The sequence below is a fragment of the Mobula birostris genome, chromosome 5, assembly GCF_030028105.1.
Source record: "Mobula birostris isolate sMobBir1 chromosome 5, sMobBir1.hap1, whole genome shotgun sequence".
In the NCBI taxonomy this organism is placed as follows: domain Eukaryota; kingdom Metazoa; phylum Chordata; class Chondrichthyes; order Myliobatiformes; family Myliobatidae; genus Mobula; species Mobula birostris.
The window spans coordinates 185,893,251-185,913,994 of NC_092374.1; the positions used below are offsets into that span (position 1 = coordinate 185,893,251).

Sequence of the window (20,744 nt, forward strand, 5' to 3'; positions counted from 1 at the left end):
GGGATTGGACACGCTAGAGGTGGGAAGCATGTTCCCAATGTTGGAGGAGTCCAGAACCAGAGGCCACAGTTTAAGAATAAAGGGTAGACCATTTAGAACCGAGTTGAGGAAAAACTTTTTCACACAGAGCTTTGCGGATCTGTGAAATGCTTTGCCTCAGAAGGCAGTGGAGGAGGCCAATTCTCTGGATTCTTTTAAGAAAGAGTTAGATAGAGCTCTTAAAGATAGCGGAGTCAAGGCATATGGGGAAAAGGCAGGAACTGGATACTAATTGTGAATGATCACAGTGAATGGCGGTGCTGGCTCGAAGGGCTGAATGGCCTACTCCTGCCCCTATTGTCTACTTACACTATAAATTTACTTTGAACTTTATGTTGAGAAGGGAGGGTGATGAGTATGAGACAGGATCCTAACAACAGCAATGTCCAATTCCTCCCACTGCCGGCTCCGGTGAGAGGAGCTTGGGAAATGTTGTAGGGTGGGGGTGGGTGGATTCCTGGGGCACTGGGACCGATTCTGGGAAAAATAGAACCCACACATCCCGGATGGATTGCACCTCATTACCTGGACGTCTTCACACGGACGTAGGAGAGGACCTACCCTCCGTCCGCCAGAAGAAGCAGGAATGCCTATTGGCATCCATTTTAATTCCACTTTGCATTCCCATTCCGATATGTCAAGCCATGGCTTCCTCTACTGTACGATGAGGCCACACTCAGGTGGAGGAACAACATCTTATATTCCGTCTGGGTAGCCTCCAACCTGATGGCATGAACATCAATTTCTTGAACTTCTAGTAATGTCCCCCACCTTCCTCACCATTCCCCATCCCCCTTACCCCCCTCACCTTATCTCTTTGCCTACCCATCTCTGGTGCTCTTTCCCCCCCCTTTTCTTTCATCCATCTGTCCTTCTGTCTTCTATCTGATTCCCCCTTCTCTTTCACTCATCAACCTCCCAGCTCCTTACTTCAACTCCCCCCCCGTTTCATCTGTCATTTTGTTTCTCTCTCCCCTCCCCCACCTTTCAAATCTACTCCTCTTTTTCTTTCTCTCCAGTCCTGCCAAAGGGTCTCGCACGAAATGTCGGCTGTACTTTTTACCACAGGTGCTGCCTGGCCTGCGGACTTCCCCGGCATTCTGTGTGTGTCGCGGGGATTTCACTTCGCTCGGTAGCGAATAGGACGAACTGAGCGTAAATTCGGAATGGGGGAGGGGTCAATCAGGGAGGGAATTCGCTTCACAAATACAGACCGATGCAACTATCAGGAGCTGCTGGAAAATGATCAGCTGGATGAAAGTAGCACTCTGGTTTGCGTGGAATACCAGTACAGAACAGTTTTAGTCAATAAAGTATGACTGATACTGTTCTGTTGGAGGGTGGAAGTGAACACAGCCGGCAGAGAGACCGCCGCCAAAAAGGGCGCCAAACTATCTTCACTGACGTCACAGCCCTGCCCCCCCCCCACCCAGGGCCGCATACCAAGGGAGTGCTTTCATGAGCGTTTAAAAGTATTATCATTTTAGATGAGTTTGGTTGCTTGTCAGCGGGGTTCCAGTTTTGTATCTGTTTATTTTGGTTAACAGCTGGTTTCTGGCTCCGCGGTGTGAGAAGAGTTCGAGGTCCCCGGGCTTGGAAGGGTCCCTGACTTCGCTTTAGGTTTGGGGCAGCAGCGGTCCCGGAGTTTAATCGGCTGCCGGAGATGTGGACGATCGCTTGCCTTTTGCTGCTGTCCCTGCATGGAGTGTGCAATAACGAAGGTAAGGAGCTTCCATTTCGGCTTTGCAGCCGCATGGTCACATTGAATTTTGTTTTACGGCGGTTGGCATCCAGCTTAATGGTGCATTACCGCCACCCTCTGCTCCAGAATGTGCACTAGACATACATTCTAAATTCCTTCACCCAATCACACACACACACCTACACTTCACCCTCCCATCTTTGACCATCCTAGTATCCTATTCCTGTTTATTCGTCATATTCTATAAAAAACCCCTGTACCCCTTAAAAACGCTAAAAATACCCGGACTTGTGCTCTCTCACCCATGCCCAGCAACCCTTTTAATGTGAATTCCTGCATCCCCAACTCCCTTAGTTTATTCCTCATCATCTCTCTCTGTATCCCATACTTCCTGCAACACAAAACTACATGTTCTACTGACTCCTCTTCCTGACATTCCTCACACAATCCTGTCTGGTGTTTCCCTATCATTTTCAATGTTTAGTTTAATGCACAATGCCCCAGCCTTAACCTAGTCCACACAATTTCCTCTCTTCTGTTTCCATTACCTACCCTAGTAACTGCAACACTCTTTTGTATTTGATATAAATGCCTCCCTTTCCCCTCCTTGTCCCATCTTTCTTGCCACATTCGGTTGACTTTTTCCCAGATTACACACTTAACCTCTGCTTTACTGACACTAATGTGCATTTCCACATTTTCTTTCTTTAACGCCCTCTTTGCCAACTCATCCACCCTCTCATTCCCCTTCACCCCTACATGTGCTGGAACCCATAGAAATTTTACCTGACCTCCCTGATTTGCAATTCTTGTAACTAACTGAAGGACTTCATAAAGTACATCTTGCCGACTGTTTATGTGAAAAGACCTTAAACTTGCTAGAACTGAGGATGAATCTGAACATATCAATGCTTTGACTTGTCTGGCTTTCTGCACCCATTGCAACGCAACCAACACCGCCAGCATCTCCACTGTAAACACTCCTAACTTATTAGATGTTCTTCTGCTGATTCCAATTTCTTTTGCTGGTATGACCACCCCAAACCCTGTCCCTCCTGTTGCAGGTTCCTTCGCACCATCCGTATAAATGTGAGTATAATCACTATACTTTTCCATCACATGACAGTTAAATGCATTTACCAAATCTGTTTTATATCTTTCTTTCCTTTTTACCTCTAACAAATGCCAGTCGGCGGCATGACTTTTAAAACTGCCTCACGTTTTCCGCATGGGATTTCAGCTGGGGGTGTTCATCCCCGACAAATAAAGCGTGCTCGGGGGTGACCCAACTTGGATTCGAACTCGCTCCGAACGATGCCATTGCGTCACCAGCTGGTTGTCCTCATCGAGTTGATCGTTCCCTGGGAGGACTGCAGTCGAAAAGGAAAAATAGGCTGTGATTAATTCATTTATTGAAACTGAAAATCCTGACATTTTAATCGGGACTGAATCTTGGCTTGACCCTTCGATTAAATCTGCTGAGATATTCCCTCCTCATCTCCAAAGTTTTAGAAAGGACAGAAACTCTCAGGGAGGCGGTATGTTTATGGGTGTGAACAATACTATTCCTTGTTTTGAAAGAACTGACTAGGCAGCGACTTTGGTGTCAATCTACACTTTAGGGACAAATGGTGCAGATCGGGAGTTTTTACCGTCCACCTGATGCTAATTCCGGGCCTCTGTTGGACAGTGAATCAAGCATTTCCAAAGTAAACGCCTCGTCGCGCTCTCCGTTTATTATGCTGGCGGGTGATTTTAATGTCCCAGGTGTAGATTGTACTGACGGCACACAAAGTGAACCAAAATGTGCCCTTCAGGAAGCCCTGGCTGATTTGATTCTGAAAAATCATCTGACTCAGAAAGTCACTTTTCCTACCAGAAGCGATGATACAGGTGGCACCGAAAACACCTTAGATTTATTGCTGACTTCGCATCCAGATTTAATTTCAGAGGTTTCACCGATTCGTATTGAAGAGTGATTGCACAATCAATTGGTATTGAAGGGTGGACATTGCCAATTGGTATTGAAGAGTGGGCACAGCTGATTGGTATTGAAGGGTGGACATTCTCATCGAATTTTTTGAGGATGTAACTAGTAGAGTGGATAGGGGAGAACCAGTGGATGTGGTATATTTGGATTTTCAAAAGGCTTTTGACAAGGTCCTGCACAGGAGATCAGTGTGCAAACTTAAAGCACACGGTATAGGGGTAAGGTATTGATGTGGATAGAGAATTGGTTGGCAGACAGGAAGCAAAGGGTGGGAATAAACAGGACCTTTTCAGAATGGCAGGCAGTGACTAGTGGGGTACCGCAAGGCTCAGTGCTGGGACCCCAGTTGTTTACAATATATATATTAATGACTTAGACAAGGGAATTAAATGCAACATCTCCAAGTTTGCGGATGACACGAAGCTGGGCGGCAGTGTTAGTTGTGAGGAGGATGCAGGGTGACTTGGATAGGTTAAGTGAGTGGGCAAATTCATGGCAGATGCAATTTAATGTGGATAAATGTGAGGTTATCCACTTTGGTGGCAAAAGCAGGAAAAAAGATTATTATCTGAATGGTGGCCAATTAGGAAAAGGGGAGGTGCAACAAGACCTGGGTGTCATTAAACACCAGTCATTGAAAGTGGGCATGCAGGTACAGCTGGCAGTAAAAAAAGATGAATGGTATGCTGGCATTTATAGCAAGAGGATTCGAGTACAGGAGCAGGGAGGTACTACTGCAGTTGTACAAGGCCTTGGTGAGACCACCCCTGGAGTATTGTGTGCAGTTTTGGTCCCCTAATCCAGCGGACCCCAACCACCGGGCCACGGATGCGAGGGAACGATGTGATTTGGCAATAGGAGTCAGCTGCACCTTTCCTCATTCCCTGTCACGCCCACTGTTGAGCTTGAACGCACGCGAGGTCATTACCCGCGCGTCATCCATGTCAGCGCGGGAAGGAGATCAACGCCTCGAACTTGCAGATGACGGCGGGCTGGAAAGTATGTTTGACATAATATCTCTGCTGGCATTCTGGATCAAAGTCAAGGCTAAATATCCTGAGATAGCCACAAAAGCACTGAAAAGGTTGCTTCCTTTTCCAACGTATCTCTGCAATGAATGAAACGAAAACTAAACTGCGGAATAGACTGGACATAAGGAACCCCCTTCAAGTATCACCGTCTCCCATCACCCCTCGATAGGACCGTCTTGTTGCAGGAAAACAAGCCCAGGGCTCTCACTGATTCAGCGATATTTGTGTGTTGCAATGATTTTATATGTTCATACGGGGAAAATATGTGCTGCGTGTTTAATATCCAAAAGATACTTAAAATGTTACAATGCAATTGACTTATATAACCATATAACAATTACAGCACGGAAACAGGCCATCTGTGCCCTTCTAGTCCGTGCCAAACGCTACTCTCACCTAGTCCCACCGACCCGCACTCAGCCCATAACCCTCCATTCCTTTTCTGTCCGTATACCTATCCAATTTTTTTTTAGATAATAATATCGAACTTGCCTCTACCACTTCTACTGGAAGTTCGTTCAACTTTTACTTCAAGCTCCCGTGTCCTCCCCTGATAATTGACTTATCACTATGTTCATGCGAGGAAAATATGCGCTGTGTGTTTAATATTAAATTCATTAGATAAACCCTTTTAGAAACAAAATTGAGTGTATTAGCTAATTATCATCTATATTGCGGTCGTGATTAACACCCCACCCCGAACAGAATCGCCAAAAACGATTTGTAGAAAAAAATCGTACACGCATGCGCACTGGTGCCCGTGCAAGGCTTCATAGTCAATGTAGTCTTCGGGGTAAACCCAGCGTATTTGACTGCTACTCTTGTCCATTGGCACCCTGCCCGTCCCCCCCCCCCCCCCCCCCGGGTCGGCCGGTCCGCAAGAATATTGTCAATATGAAACCGGTCAACAGTGCAAAAAAGGTTGGGGACCCCTGCCCTAATCTGAGGAAAGACATTCTCGCCATAGAGGGAGTACAAAGAAGGTTCACCAGTTTGATTCCTGGGATGGCAGGACTTTCATATGATGAAAGACTGGATCGACTAGGCTTATACTCTCTGGAATTTAGAAGATTGAGGGGGGATCTTATTGAAACATATAAAATTCTGAAGGGATTGGACAGGCTAGATGCAGGAAGATTGTTCCCAATGTTGGGGAAGTCCAGAATGAGAGGTCACAGTTTGAGGATAAAGGGGAAGCCTTTTAAGATCGAGATAGGAAAAACTTCTTCACACAGAGAGTGGTTGAATCTGTGGAATTCTCTGTCACATTAAACAGTTGAGGCCAGTTCATTGGTTATATTTAAGAGGGAGTTAGATATGGCCCTTGTGGCTAAAGGGATCGGGGGTATGGAGGGAAGGCTGGTACAGGGTTCTGAGTTGGATGATCAGCCATGATCATACTGAATGGTGGTGCAGTCTCGAGGGGCCGAATGGCCGACTCCTGCATCTATTTTCTATGTTTCTATTACACAGCTGATTGGTGTTGAAAGGTGATTGCATAGCAGATTGGATAGAAGGGTGGACATTACCATTGTATAGAAGCACAGCTTTCAGGCTTAGCACTGAAGAATAAACAGCAAAGGCTCAATTGGGTTGTTTGGTATTGGGTCCGCGCAGACTCCATCTTCCTCTCACTCCACCATTTCTGAACACCCTAAGCCACCCTTTTCCTCAGACATTACCACTCCACTCCACTCTGCCATCAACTTCCACCCTGCCCTCAAATTTACCTGGTCCATTTCTGACACCTCCCTCCCCTTTCTCGATCTCTCTGTCTCTATCTCTGGAGGCAGCTTATCTGCTGAAGTCTATTACAAACCTATAGCTAGCTGGACTATACCTCATCCCACCCTGTTACTTGTAAAAATGCCAACTCTTCTCTCAATTCCTCCATCTCCTCCGCATCTGCTCTCAGGATGAGACTTTTCATTCCAGAATGAAAGAGATGTCCTCCTCCTTCAAAGAAAGGGGCTCCCTTCCCCCACCATCAACAGTGCCCTCAACTGTATGTCTTCGATTTCACCCACGTCTACACTCATCCCAACCTCCTGCCACCCTACAAGGGATAGGGTTCCTCTTGTCCTCAGCTACCACACCACCAGCCTTCGCATCCAGCACATAATTCTTGAAACTTCTGCCATCTCCAATGAGATCCCACCACCAAACATATCTTTCCTCTCCCCCCGCCCCACCAATTTCTGCTTTCAGTAGGGGTTATTCCCTATGTGACTTCCTTGTACATTTATCCCTCCCCACTGATCTTCCTCCTGGCACTTATCCTTGTAAGCAGAACAAGTGCTACACCTGTCCCTACACCTCCTCCCTCACGACCATTCAGGGCCCCAAACAGTCCTTCCAGGTGAGGCGACACTTCACCTGTGAGTCTGTTGGGGTTATATACTGTGTCCAGTGCTCCCGATGTGGCTTCCTGTATATTGGTGAGACCCCACGTAGATTGGGAGACCGCTTCGCCGAGCATCTACGGTCCATCTGCCAGAAAATGCGGGCTCTCCCAGTGGCCACCCATTTTAATTCCACTTCCCATCACATTCCAACATGTCTATCCATGGCTCACTCCACTGTCGTGATGAGGCCACACTGAGGTTGGAGGAACAACACCTTATATTCTGTCTGGGTAGCCTCCAGCCTGATGGTATGAACATTGACTTCTTGAACTTCTGGTAATGCCACCCACTCCCTCCCCCCCTTCACCATTCCCCCTCCTCTTTTCCCTCTCTCACCTCATCTCCTTGCCTGCCCATTGCCTCCCTCTGGTGCTCCTCCACCCTTTACTTTCTTCCCTGGCCTTCTGTCCTCTTCTGTCAGACTCCCTCCTTCTCCACCCCTGTATGTCTTTCACCAATGAACTTCCCAGTTCTTTACCTCATCCCTCCCCCTTCAGGTTTCACCTATCACCTCGTGTTTCTCTCTCCTCTCTCCCCCACCCACCTTTTAAATCTACTCCTCAGCTTTTTTTCTCCAGTCCTGACAAAGGGTCTCAGCCCGAAATGTGGCCTGTCTGATGACACAAAGGTTGGGGGTGTTGTGTGGAGAGTTGTCAGAAGTTACAGCGGGGCATCGATAGGATGCAGAGCTGGGCTGAGAAGTGGCAGATGGAGTTCAACCCAGATAAGTGTGAAGTGGTTCATTTTGGTAGGTCAAATTTGAAAGCAGAACACAGTATAAATGGTAAGGCTCTTGGCAGTGTGGAAGATCCGAGATATCTTGGGGTCTGTGCCCATAGGACACTCAAAGCAGGTTGACAGTGTTGTTAAGAAGGCATATAGTGTGTTAGCGTGGGTTTGAGTTCAAGAGCCATGAGGTAATGTTGCAGCCATATAAGACTTGGTGAGACCCCTCTTGGAGTACTGTGTTCAGTTCTGGTCACCTCACTACAGGAAGGATGTGGGTACTATAGAGAGAGTACAGAGGAAATTTACAAGGATGTTGCCTGGATTGGAGGGTGTACCTTATGGGAATAGGTTAAGTGGACTTAGCCTTTTCTCCTTGGAGCGATGTAGAATGAGAGGTGACCTGATAGAGGTGTATAAGATGATGAGAGGCATTGATTTGTGTGGATAGCCAGGGTTTTTTTTCCCCAGGGCTGAAATGGCTAACACAAGGGGGCATAGTTTTAAGGTGTTTGGAAGTAGGTACCGAGGGGATGCCAGGGGTATGTTTTTCACACAGAGGGTGGTGGGTGTGTGGAATGCACTGCCGGCGGTGGTGGAAGCGGATACAGTAGGGTCTTTTAAGAGCCTCTTAGATGGATACATGGAGCTTAGAAAAATAGAGGGCTATGCGCTAGGGAAATTCTAGGCAGTTTCTAGAGTATGTTACATGGCCAGCACAACATTATGGGCCGAAGGGCCTGTAATATACTGTAGATTTCTATGTTCTGTGTTCCACTTTTTGCTGTAGATGCTGCCTGTTCTGCTGAGTTCCTGTAGCATTTTTTGTGTGTTGCTTGGATTTCGAACATCTGCAGATTTTCTCTTGCTTTCCATTGTTGTGGGTCATGTTGGCAACCCAAAGTATGCCCATGCTTGGGCAAGATAGAAAACTTTTTAACTTACATTGTGGGCAACATTTTAAATGACTTGAATTATAAATTGAAATAACATCTATAGGGGATTCCAAAATATGGTACATCATAGGGAAATTTCAAGGTGATTTTCATGATCACTAGCCCAGAATCCACAAGATAAACCCAACCATATTCGGGAAGCATAATCTTTGTTGTCCAGTGTAATCATTCGATCACAATGCTGCATGATGGTATCTCCAAACAAGGCACAGTCCATCACAATGCATTTCAAATCATAGTCAGAGACTTCAACCTGGCTTTTTTGAAGATAACCCTGCCCAATTACCACCTCCATATAACCTGTAGCACCAGAGGTCCCAACACATCAAAGCACTGTTATACTCGGATAAGGAATGTTCCATGCCCAGACCACATCTCGGTAAATTCGATCGCTTGACTGTCATTCTGCCTGCATTGAGTCAGAAGCTAAAGAGCAAAGCTCCAGAGATTAGGACAACAAAGCAGCGGTTGCAGGAGACAGAGCAGCGGCTAAGGGATTGCTTTGAGTCATTAGACTAGGTTGTGTTTGAGGACTTAAAGAAACATAGAAAACCTACAGCACAATACAGGCCATTCGACCCACAAAACTACCGAACATGTTCTTACCTTAGAAATTACCTAGGGTTACCCATCGCCCTCTATTTTTCTGAGCTGCATGTATCTGTCACTCATCCGGGCATCTGAATGAATACACCATGTAATGGACTTGAAACAGCTGTAGATGAGAGTGTCCTCACAAAATCATTCAGTTTTCCCCAAGCTGAAGCCCTGGATGAAGCATGAGATCCAAAATCTGCTGACGGCCAAGAAAATTGCAAGAGGTCCACATAGGATCTCCAGAAAGCCATCTCACTGGAGAACTGGCAGTTTTGGACTACACAGGAATCAACGAAGAATGCTCAACAGGGCTTGAATACTGTCACCGCTTACAAAGTTTAATCAGGTGACATAGGCAAGAACAGGGCTTTGCTTCCAGATGAACTAGTCAGAGTGATCAGCAGCAGTCTCCCTTTCTCTTCACCATTTACACCTCGGACTTCAACTACTGTACAGAGTCTTGTCATCTTCAGAAGTTTTCTGATGACTCTGCCATAGTTGGATGCATCAGCAAGGGAGATGAGGCTGAGTGCAGGGCTACGGTAGGAAACTTTGTCACATGGTGTGAGCAGAATTGTCTGCAACTTAATGTGAAAAAGTCTAAGGAGCTGGTGGTAGACCTGAGGAAAGCTAAGGTACCGGCGACCCCTGTTTCCATCCAGGGGGTCAGGGTGGACATGGTGGAGGATTACAAATACCTGGGGATACGAATTGACAATAAACTGGATGGGTCAAAGAACACTGAGGCTGTCTACAAGAAGGGTCAGAGCCGTCTCTATTTCCTGAGGAGACTGAGGTCCTTTAACATCTGCCGGACGATGCTGAGGATGTTCTACGAGTCTGTGGTGGCCAGTGCAATCATGTTTGCTGTTGAGTGCTGGGGCAGCAAGCTGAAGGTAGCAGACACCAACAGAATCAACAAACTCATTCGTAAGGCCAGTGATGTTGTGGGGATGGAACTGGATTCTCTGACGGTGGTGTCTGAAAAGAGGATGCTGTCCAAGTTGCATGCCATCTTGGACAATGTCTCCCATCCACTACATAATGTACTGGTTGGGCACAGGAGTACATTCAGCCAGAGACTCATTCCACCGAGGTGTAACACAGAGCGCCATAGGAAGTCATTCCTGCCTGTGGCCATCAAACTTCACAACTCCTCCCTTGGAGGGTCAGACACCCTGAGCCAATAGGCTGGTCCTGGACTTATTTCCGGGCATAATTTACATATTACTATTTAACTATTTATGGTGTTATTACTATTTATTATTTATGGAGCAACTGTAACGAAAACCAATTTCCCCTGGGATCAATAAAGTATGACTATGACTATGTCCTTCTAAGCTCACTTTGACCATCAAAACATGGAGGAACCACCACAAACTCCTACAGTCCCTGATGATCCTGTGATTCCAATCTCTTGGGGCTGATGTGCGAGCAGCCTTCGGGAGTGTGAACCCATGAAAAGCTTCTCGCCAAGTACTAAAGACCTGCACTGGAGTGTTTGCGGAGATCTTTAACCTCTGACTTTGTCAGTCTGAGGTACCCACCGGCTTCAGGCAGACGTCACCTATACCAGTATTTTGCACGTAGACTTTCAGAAGGCCTTTGACAGGAGGCTGCTAAACAAAATAAGAGCCTTGAGAATTACAGGAAAGATACTAACAGGCACAGAGCATTGACAGATTTGCAGGAGGCAAAGTGTGGGAATAAAGGGATCCTTTTAAGACTGGCTGCTGGTGACTAGTGCTGTTCCAAAGGAGTCTGTGTTGAGACTACTTCTTTTTCGTTGTATGTTAACAATCTGGATGATGACGTTGATGGCCTTGTGGCCGAGTTTGTGGGTGCTACAAAGATAGAACATAGAACTGTACATCACAGGAACAGGCCAGTGTTGGGCCGAAGGAGCTAAAATGTACCCAAACACTAATCTCTCCTACCGAGACCATGCCAATATCCCTCCATCCTCCTTGTATCCATGTGCCTATCCAATCATTCCTTAAAAACCTCCAATGTATTTGCCTCTACCACCATACCAGGCAGTGCATTCCAGGCATCCACCACACTCTGAGTGAAAAGACTTGCCCCTCACATCCCCCTTGAACCTTCAATGTCCGCCCTCTGGTATTAGATATTACAACCCTCGAAACACATACTCCCTGTCCATTCTATCTAAGCCTCTCAAAATCTTTTAAACCTCAGTTTGATCTCCCCGCAGCCTCTGCGACCCAAGAGAAAACAACCCATGTTTGTCCAGCCTCTCATGATAGCACATGCCCTCTAATTGAGGCAGCATCCTAATAAACCTCTTTTGCACCCTCTCCAAAGCCTCAACATCCTTCCTTTCATTCCTTCAACATTCCCTCAACCACACCTGGAGTACTGTGTGCAGTTTTGGTCTCCAAATTTGAGGAAGGACATTCTTGCTATTGAGGGAGTGCAGCATAGGTTCACAAGGTTAATTCCCGGGATGGCGGGACTGTCATATGTCGAAAGATTGGAGCGGCTGGGCTTGTATACTCTGGAATTTAGAAAGCTGAGAGGGGATCTTATTGAAACATATAAGATTATTAAGGGATTGGACATGCTGCAGGCAGGAAGCATGTTCCCGCTGATGGGTGAGTCCAGAACCAGAGGCCACAGTTTAAGAATTAGGGGTAGGCCATTTAGAACGGAGTTGAGGAAAAACTTTTTCACCCAGAGAGTGGTGGATATATGGAATGCTCTGCCCCAGAAGGCTGTGGAGGCCAAGTCTCTGGATGCTCTCAAAAAAGAGATGGATAGAGCTCTTTAAAGATAGTGGAATCAAAGGTTATGGGGATAAGGCAGGAACTGGATACTGATAGTGGATGATCAGCCACGATCACAGAGAATGGTGGTGCTGGCTCGAAGGGCCAAATGGCCTACTCCTGCACCTATTGTCTATTGTTTAGTGGGGCGACCAGGATGCACTTGGAGTATTGCAACCGTTTTGGGCCCCATATTTCAGAAAGAGTCCAGATGAGGTTTGCAAGGATGGTTCCAGGAATGAAGAGGTTAACATCTGAGGGGCATTTGGCAGCTTTGGGTGTGTACTCACTGGAATTTAGAAGAATGCTAGGGTATCTATTTGAAACACTGTTGGAAGGACTAGATAGGGTAGATGTGGAGTGGGTAGTTTAGAGGAAGTAGAGAGTCTACAGTAGAACTTAGATAGATTCAGAGAATGGTCAAAGAAATGGCAGATGAAATACAGTGTCAATAAGTGTATGGTCATGCACTTTGGTAGAAGTAGTAAAAGAATGGACTATTTTCTAGATGGAGAGAAATTCAAAAATCCGAAGTGTAAAGTGATTTGGGAGTCCTCATGCAGGATTCCCTGATGGTTAATTTGCAGGTTGAATTGGTGGTGAGGAAGGTGAATATAGTGTTAGCATTCATCTCAGGAGGACAGGAATATAAAAGCAAGGATGTAATGCTGCGGATATATAAGGCACATGAGGCCTCACGGACTATTGTGTGCAGTTTTGGGCCCCTTATTAAAGAAAGGATTTGCTGACATAGGACAGGATTCAGAGGAGCTTCACAAGAATGATTTTGGCAATTAAATGCTTATCACCTGAGCAGCAATTATATGCTCTGGGCCTGTTCTCACAGGAAATTAGAAGAATGTCGGGGTGTTCTCATTGAAACTTACTGAATGTTGAAAGAATGTTGAATGTTTTCAGTTCTGGTCACCTCATTATAGGAAGGATGTGGAACCTATGGGGGAGGGGTGCAGAGGAGATTTACCAGGATGTTGCCTGGATTGGAAAACAAGTCTTATGAGGTAAGGTTAGCAGAGCTGGGACTTTTCTCTTTGGAGCGTAGAAGGATGAGAGGGGACTTGATAGAGGTCTACAAGATTATGAGAGGCATGGATAGGGTGGATAGCCAGTACCTGTTACCCAGGGCATGAATAGCAAACACCAGAGGGCATATGTACAAAGTTAAGGGAGGGGAGTTTAGGGGAGACATCAGGGGTAACTTTTTTACACAGAGGGTTGTGGGTGCCTGGAATGACTTGCCAGGGATGGTGGTGGAGGCTAAAACATTAGGGGTATTTAAGAACCTCTTGGACAGAATAAAGTAATAGAGAGTACCCCTGTGGCTGTGGCTGTGCCCCTTGACAATAAGTACTCCTGTTTGATTACAGTTGGGGGGGACAGCATACCTGGGGGAAGCAACACTGGCCGTGCCTCTGGCACGGAGTTGAGCCCTGTAGGTAAGAAGGATAGGGAACGGCAGAGGAGGGCAATAGTAATAGGGGACTCAATAGTTAGGGAGTCAGATAGACGATTCTGTGGATGAAGTCAGGAGACCCGGATGGTAGCTTGCCTCCCTGGTGCAAGGGTCTGTAATGTTTCTGATCACGTCCAAGAGATCTTGAAATGGGAGGGAGAGGAGCCAGAGGTCATGGTACGTAAAGGTACCAATGACATAGGTTGGAAAAGGGAAGAGGTCCTGAAAGAAGAATATAGGAAGGGAGTTGAGAAAAAGGACGACAAAGGCAGTAATCTCGGGATTACTGCCTGTGCCACGCGACAGTGAGAGTGGGAATGGAATGAGGTGGAGGATAAATACATGACTGAGAGATTGGAGCAAGGGGCAGGGATTCGGGTTTTTGGATCATTGGGACCACTATTGGCGCAGGCATGACCTGTACAAAGGGGCGGGTTGCACTTGAATCATAGGGGGACCAATATCCTGGCGGGGAGATTTGCGAGGGCTACTAAGGTGACTTTAAACTAGAATGGTTGGGGGAGGGAATCAAATTAAGGAGCCTAGGAGAGGGGAGGTTGATATAGGGGGAAAAAGAAGAAGAAGGTAACAAAGTTGTTTGCTTAATTAAGGATAAACAGAGAGTGGGAGGGGGAAGAGTTTCTTAAATGCATCTATTTTAATGCTAGGAGCATTGTAAGAAAGGTGGATGAGCCTAGAGCATGGATTGATAGCTATTAGTGAAATGTTGTTGCAGGAAGGGTGTGATTGGCAACTAAATATTCCAGGATTTCGTTGCTTCAGATGTGATAGAATAGGATGGGCAAGAGGGGGAGGTGTTGCATTGCTTGTCAGAGATTATATAACAGCAGAGCTCTGGCAGGATAGATTAGTGGACTCGTCTAGGGAGGCTATTTGGGTGAAATTGAGAGGAATAGGAAAAGTGTTGTGACGCTTATAGGGGTGTATTATAGACCACCTAATGGGGACCGAGAACTGGAGGAGCAAATTTGTAAGGAGATAGCAGATATTTGTAGTAAGCACAAGGTTGTGATTGTGGGAGATTTTAATTTTCCACACGTAGACTGGGAAGCCCATTCTGTAAAAGGGCTGGATGGTTTGGAGTTTGTAAAATGTGTGCAGGATAGTTCTTTGAAGCAATACATAGAGGTACCAACTAGAGAAGGGGCAGTGTTGGATCTCCTGTTAGGGAATGAGTCAGGGCAGGTAATGGAGGTATTTGTTGGGGAGCACTTCGGGTCCAGTAATCACAATACAATTAGTTTCAGGCTATGTCCACACTACGCCGGATAATTTTGAAAACGCTGGTTTTGAGTAAAAACGACGGGCGTCCACACTAGGCATTTTTCAAAATATCGCCGTCCACATTAGACGGATATTTGGGCGAATCTCCTACTGGGCATGCGCAGGACACACACAGAAAACAAGTGAGGAGGAAACGGTAAACTTGGTGCACGTTTGTCCAGTTACAGAGTAGAAAAACTTAAAAGGACTTGCTCTTGGCTCTCGCGCAGGAGGACTTAAAACTAAAAAAAAACAAATACTGGAGCATATGGAGGCAACCGACAGGAAGTTCATGGACAGTATGACCCAGCTGACGAACATTGAAAAACTGACCAACACTGTTGCATTAATAAAGCACCTTGTTAAATGTATAAAACATTTGCATCAGCGTTATCTTGTATTTCTATACAATGTTACATTAGCCTGTTACACATCTATTGTCAGAGAAGTACTTGCATGAAGAGGTGAACCACCTTCGTACAAGCAAGGACAGAAAACAGGGCAGAGTGAATATACTTATTTATTCAGTATGCTATGAGTCAAAGTATTTGGTGAGTACATTTCTAACCCTTCTGGCTTCAGTCTCGTTGCCGTCTGTTCTGAAATTGTTAGGTGGTTGCGTTCAAGAAAACAACGAAATGCCGCGCTGTGGCTATCTGTTCCGGCATGTCATGACAGCGTTTTTAAATAATCAAAAAAGCTCACTTTACAATTTAACTCTCACGCCACTCACACCGACTGCGCGTTATAACAGTTTGCGCAGTACCAAGCAGAAGCAGAAAAAAGCATTGTTGTTGAGGTGTTGTCATGACAGTGTTTTTAAATCTCTCCGGTTACCCCGTACACACTACAACGGATATTAGGTGTTTTCAGATTTATTCATTCTGGAGATCGTTTCTGAAAATTTCTGTTTTCGGGGGATGAAAACGCTGTTTCAGTGTGGACAGAAGGTCAAAACGAAGAGAAAAGGCTTAGTTTTCAAAATTATCCGGCGTATTGTGGACGTACCCTCTGTGTAATTATGGAGAAGGATAGGACTGGACCTAGGATTGAGATTTTTGATTGGAGAAAGGCTAACTTTGAGGAGATGCGAAAGGATTTAGAAGGAGTGGATTGGGAAAATTTGTTTTATGGGAAGGATGTAACGGAGAAATGGAGGTAGTTTAAAGGTGAAATTTTGAGGGTTCAGAATTTTTATGTTCCTGTTAGGTTGAAAGGAAAGGTTAAAAGTTTGAGAGAGCCATGGTTTTCAAGAAATATTAGAAACTTCGTTCAGAAAAAGAGAGGGATCTTCAATAAATATGAGCAGCTTGGAGTTAATGAGATACTCGAGGAATATAAAGAATGTAAAAAGAATCTTAAAGAAATTAGGAAAGCTAAAAGAAGATACGAGGCTGCTACGAGGAATAGTCTACATGGATTTGTGCGTGGAAGGTCATGTTTGACAAATCTTAATGAGTTTTTTGATGAGGTTACTAAGAAAGTTGACGAGGGTAAAACGGTGGATGTTGTCTATATGGACTTCAGTAAGGCCTGTGACAAGGTTCCACACGGAAGGTTAGTTAGGAAGGTTCAATCGTTAGGCGTTAATATGGAAGTAGTAAGATGGATTCAGCAGTAGCTGGATGGGAGACGCCAGAGAGTAGTGGTGGATAACTGTGTCTCAGATTGGTGGACGGTGTGTAGTGGTGTGCCTCAGGGATCTGTACTGGGTCCAATGTTGTTTGTAATATATATTAATGATCTGGATGATGGGGTGGTAAATTGGATTTGTAAGTATGCAGATGATACTAAGATAGGTGGAGTTGTGGATGATGTGGTAGGTTTTCAAAACTTGCAGAGAGATATAGGATAGTTAGAAGAGTGGGCTGAAAGGTGGCAGATGGAGTTTAATGCTGAAAAATGTGAGGTACTACATTTTGGTAGAACTAATCAAAATAGGACATACATGGTAAATGGTAGTGCATTAAAGAATGCTTTAGAACAGAGGGATCTAGGAATAATGGTACATAGTTCCCTGAAGATGGAATCTCATGTGGATAGGGTGGTGAAGAAAGCTTTTGATTTGCTGGCTTTTATTAATCAGAACATTGAGTATAGGAGTTGGGATGTAATGTTGAAATTGTATAAGGCATTGGTAAAGCCAAATCTGGAGTATTGTGTACAGTTCTAGTCACCGAATTATAGGAAAGATGTCAATAAAATTGAGAGAGTACAGAGGAGGTTTACTAAAATGTTACCTGGGTTTCATCTCCTAAGTTACAGAGAAAGGTTGAACAAGTTAGGTCTTTATTCTTTGGAGAGTAGAAGGTTGAGGGGGGATTTGATAGAGGTGTTTAAAATTATGAGGGGGATTGATAGAGTTGACGTGGTTAGACTTTTTCCATTGAGAGTGTGGAAGATTCAAACAAGAAGACATGGGTTGAGAATTAGAGGACAAAAGTTTAGGGGTAACATGAGGGGGAACTTCTTCACTCAGAGAGTGGTAGCTGTGTGGAACGAGCTTCCAGCAGAAGTGGTTGAGGCAGGTTCGATGTTGTCGTTTAAAGTTGAATTGGATATGGACAGGAAAGGAATAGATGGTTTTGGGCTGAGTGCAGGTCGGTGGGACTAGGATAGGGTAAGAGTTCGGCATGGACGAGAAGGGCCGAGATGGCCTGTTTCCATGCTGTAATTGTTATATGGTTATATGGATGAAAGGGGTAGTGTGGGTTTAGTACGTTTCTTTTTTAAGGAATATATGGGTCAGCACAACATCGAGGGCTGAAGGGCCTGTACTGTGCTGTAGTATTCTAGTGTCTAGTGTCTAGATAGAGTGGGTGTGAAGAGAATGTTTCCTACAGTGGAGGAGTTTTGGACAAGAGAGTACTGCTTCAAACTAGAGGGACTCCATCTGAAAGCCCTCAACTCGAAGTGGAGTCATTGGGACTCCGTCTTTTTAGCAGGCTTTTTTATTTTTACGAAGTCGAGTTGCTAGCTTGACGCTCAACCCAGCACAGATGGAAAGCATGCAAGGGAGCCGGCTGGGTTCAAACTCAGGAGCCTTCTCTCCGAAGTCCAGCATTGATGCCACTACACCACCAGCCGGCCATTTGGAACAGAGCTGAGGAGGAATTTCTTTAGCCAGAGGGTGCTAAATCTGTGGAATTCATTGGCACAGATGGCCGAGGAGGCTAATTCATGGGATGTACTTAAGGCAGAGATTTATAGGTTCTCGATTAGTCAGGATGTGAAAGATTATGAGGAGAAGGCAGGAGAATGGGATCAACCATGATGAAATGGCGGATCAGACGTGATGGGCCAAATGGCCTAATTCTGCTCCTGTGTCTTGTGGTCTAAGCTGAGGTTGATAGGTTGGCATGAAGAAGGGTCGTCAAATGTGTTTACATTTGGCAGAGGCAGACTGGGCAAAATGAATTATTAAGCTGTATTTTATTTCATCCTTGCATCCAAAGCTACAATCCATTTGGTTTAAGTCTTGTGCACCCAAGCTGCCTTCTCCTTTGCAATATTTTGACAGTTTAGCCTAGATTGAGTTAACATTGGAGAGTTAATTATGTGTAAATTGGCTGCCAGAACCAGGTGCTAAACTGTGGTGAGTGGTCTTATATCTGCTAATGTAATAGGTGCTGATTTTAGGTCATACAACCATAAGACACTGGAGCAGAATTAGGCCACTTGGCCCATTGGGTCTGACCTGCCGTTTCATCACAGCTGATTTAAGATACCTCCCAACCCATCTTTCTGCTTTCGCTCCATAACCTTTGACACTCTTACTAATCAAGAACCCATCAACCTTCGCTTGAAATATACTCAATGACCTGGCCTCCAAAGCCATTTCATCGCAATGAATTCCACAGATTCTCCACTCTGGCTGAAGAAATCCCTCTTCATTTCTGAGGCTGTGACTCTCTGTGTCCACTCCATCTTTGCCTTTCAATATTGAATGTGTTTCAGTAAGGTTCTCTTCCTCCCCATGCTGCCCCCATGACCACCTTCTTCTAAACTCCAGCAAGTAGAGGCCCGGACCCAAGAAACGCTCCTCGTACGCTGACCCTCTGTCACCCGGTTCCAGTGTTTCACCACTGTCTTCCCAGATTTAACAGTTACATTTTCTTTTCTTGCCCTCATCAGTCAACAGAGAAGATGCCATTGCAATGCTTGGTTCATCAGTTTTACTGGATTCGGAAGTCGAAGTTAACCCGCAGAAGCAAGAGATCGTTTGGACATTCATCAGCAGCCACAACAGCCCTGTCACCATTTTACATCACATCCCGAATTACAAGAAGTGGGTAGAGCCCAGTGAACAGTTCAAGTTGCGCCTGGGTTTTATTCTTTCCAATGGTTCTTTGATGATAAATGGATTAAAAGTCAGGGACGAAGGAGATTACAGTTTGGATGTAGATGGCCGTGAACTGAAAATAATACATTTGTCCCTCTTCGGTGAGTACATGAATAACTGATTCAAGATTCAAGTTTATTTAACACGTGTACAGTACTGTGCAAAAGTCTTAGGCACATAAATGTATACAGTAGCCAGCGTGCCTAAGACTTTGTACAGTTTGATATATTATGTCTTTCCATTTGCCAAATACTATTAGCTCAGTAGTATTAATTGTTATTTGGGAACTGGAAAGACATAATATTCAGTACTTGAGCACCCTAGCTATGTATGTGTACTTCAGACTTTGGCACAATATTGTACATGTGGGTTTATCAACATTGGGACTGGCTCTTTCAGTCAGAGTCCTGGAGAAAGATGACAACTGAAACAGGCCTTTCAGCCCACGAACATTTTTGTTAGCCCTGACATAGCCCTTGTTATTGCTGTTCCTCACTTTGCCCTGACACCTCATTAAATGGTCATCCGTCCCATTCCCGGTACGGCTGAGGGCATATCCAGACATCCCACCCTGGAAAAACTCATTTCAGGGCGGTAGCACCATCAATTTGCGGGAGAATCCCTGAACTTCCGGGAGAGGTGGGATGTCTGCAATAGGGTAGCTCCTGAGCAGCTAGCCAGCTAGTTTAAATAACGTTAGCTATGCTAATGAACGAATGACACCTGCTAAACTCACCTCAACAGGTCTTTTACAGTCTCAACCCACAATGGGCAATAGAAAAGTCACTGTTGCAAACAGTGCAGCGAGCAACATTGTCATTATTTTGACCCCTATTAGGCAGGGGTACACTTTAGTGTTGTCTGGGGTGACGTACGTTTTATATTTTCTTTTTTTGGAACACTCTACCATGGTGCGCTCTCGCGCTCTCGGTTGCTCTAGCGGTCTCTCTTGCTCTCTCTCGTGGTCGCGCGCTCTCACTTGCTTTCTCACTTTCTCTCGTGCTCTCTCTCTCTCTCGTGGTCGCTCTCTCTTGCTTTCTCTCGCTCGCTCTCAAAAAATTGATTTCCGTGTTATTGTACATAATTTGCGGGCATCAGGCAGCCACTAGTAATATGCAGGAGACTCCTCGAACTTCCGGGAGAGGTGGGATTTCTGGCATATCCCAGCTTGGAACGTGAGCTGCACAGATACGTGGCTGAAAGGCAAGTCCTCCCTTCCCCCCGCACTTGATGAAAGGTGGGAGCCGCAGCAGCCGTAGTAGTTTGACACTATGCCATCAGAGTTCAGAGTTCAATTCCGGCACTGTCTGTGAATGTTTGTACGTCCTTCCCATGAGCACGTGGGTTTCTTCACAGTGCTCTGGTTTCCTCCCACAGTCCAAAGGCGTACTGGTTAGTGGGTTAACTGGTGATTG

At 45.5% G+C, this 20,744-nt stretch overlaps 1 protein-coding gene across 1 annotated transcript in view; it reads left to right on the forward strand.

The window, feature by feature from the left end:
- Positions 1-1,666: 1,666 nt before the first annotated feature.
- Positions 1,667-20,744, forward strand: part of LOC140198128 (uncharacterized) — a 36,846-nt gene continuing 17,768 nt past the window's right edge. The window contains exons 1-2 of the mRNA XM_072259074.1: positions 1,667-1,760; positions 19,122-19,430. Of these exons, the coding sequence (XP_072115175.1) occupies positions 1,703-1,760; positions 19,122-19,430 (367 nt within the window). The 5' untranslated portion in view covers positions 1,667-1,702. The remainder of the gene's footprint in view (positions 1,761-19,121; positions 19,431-20,744) is intronic.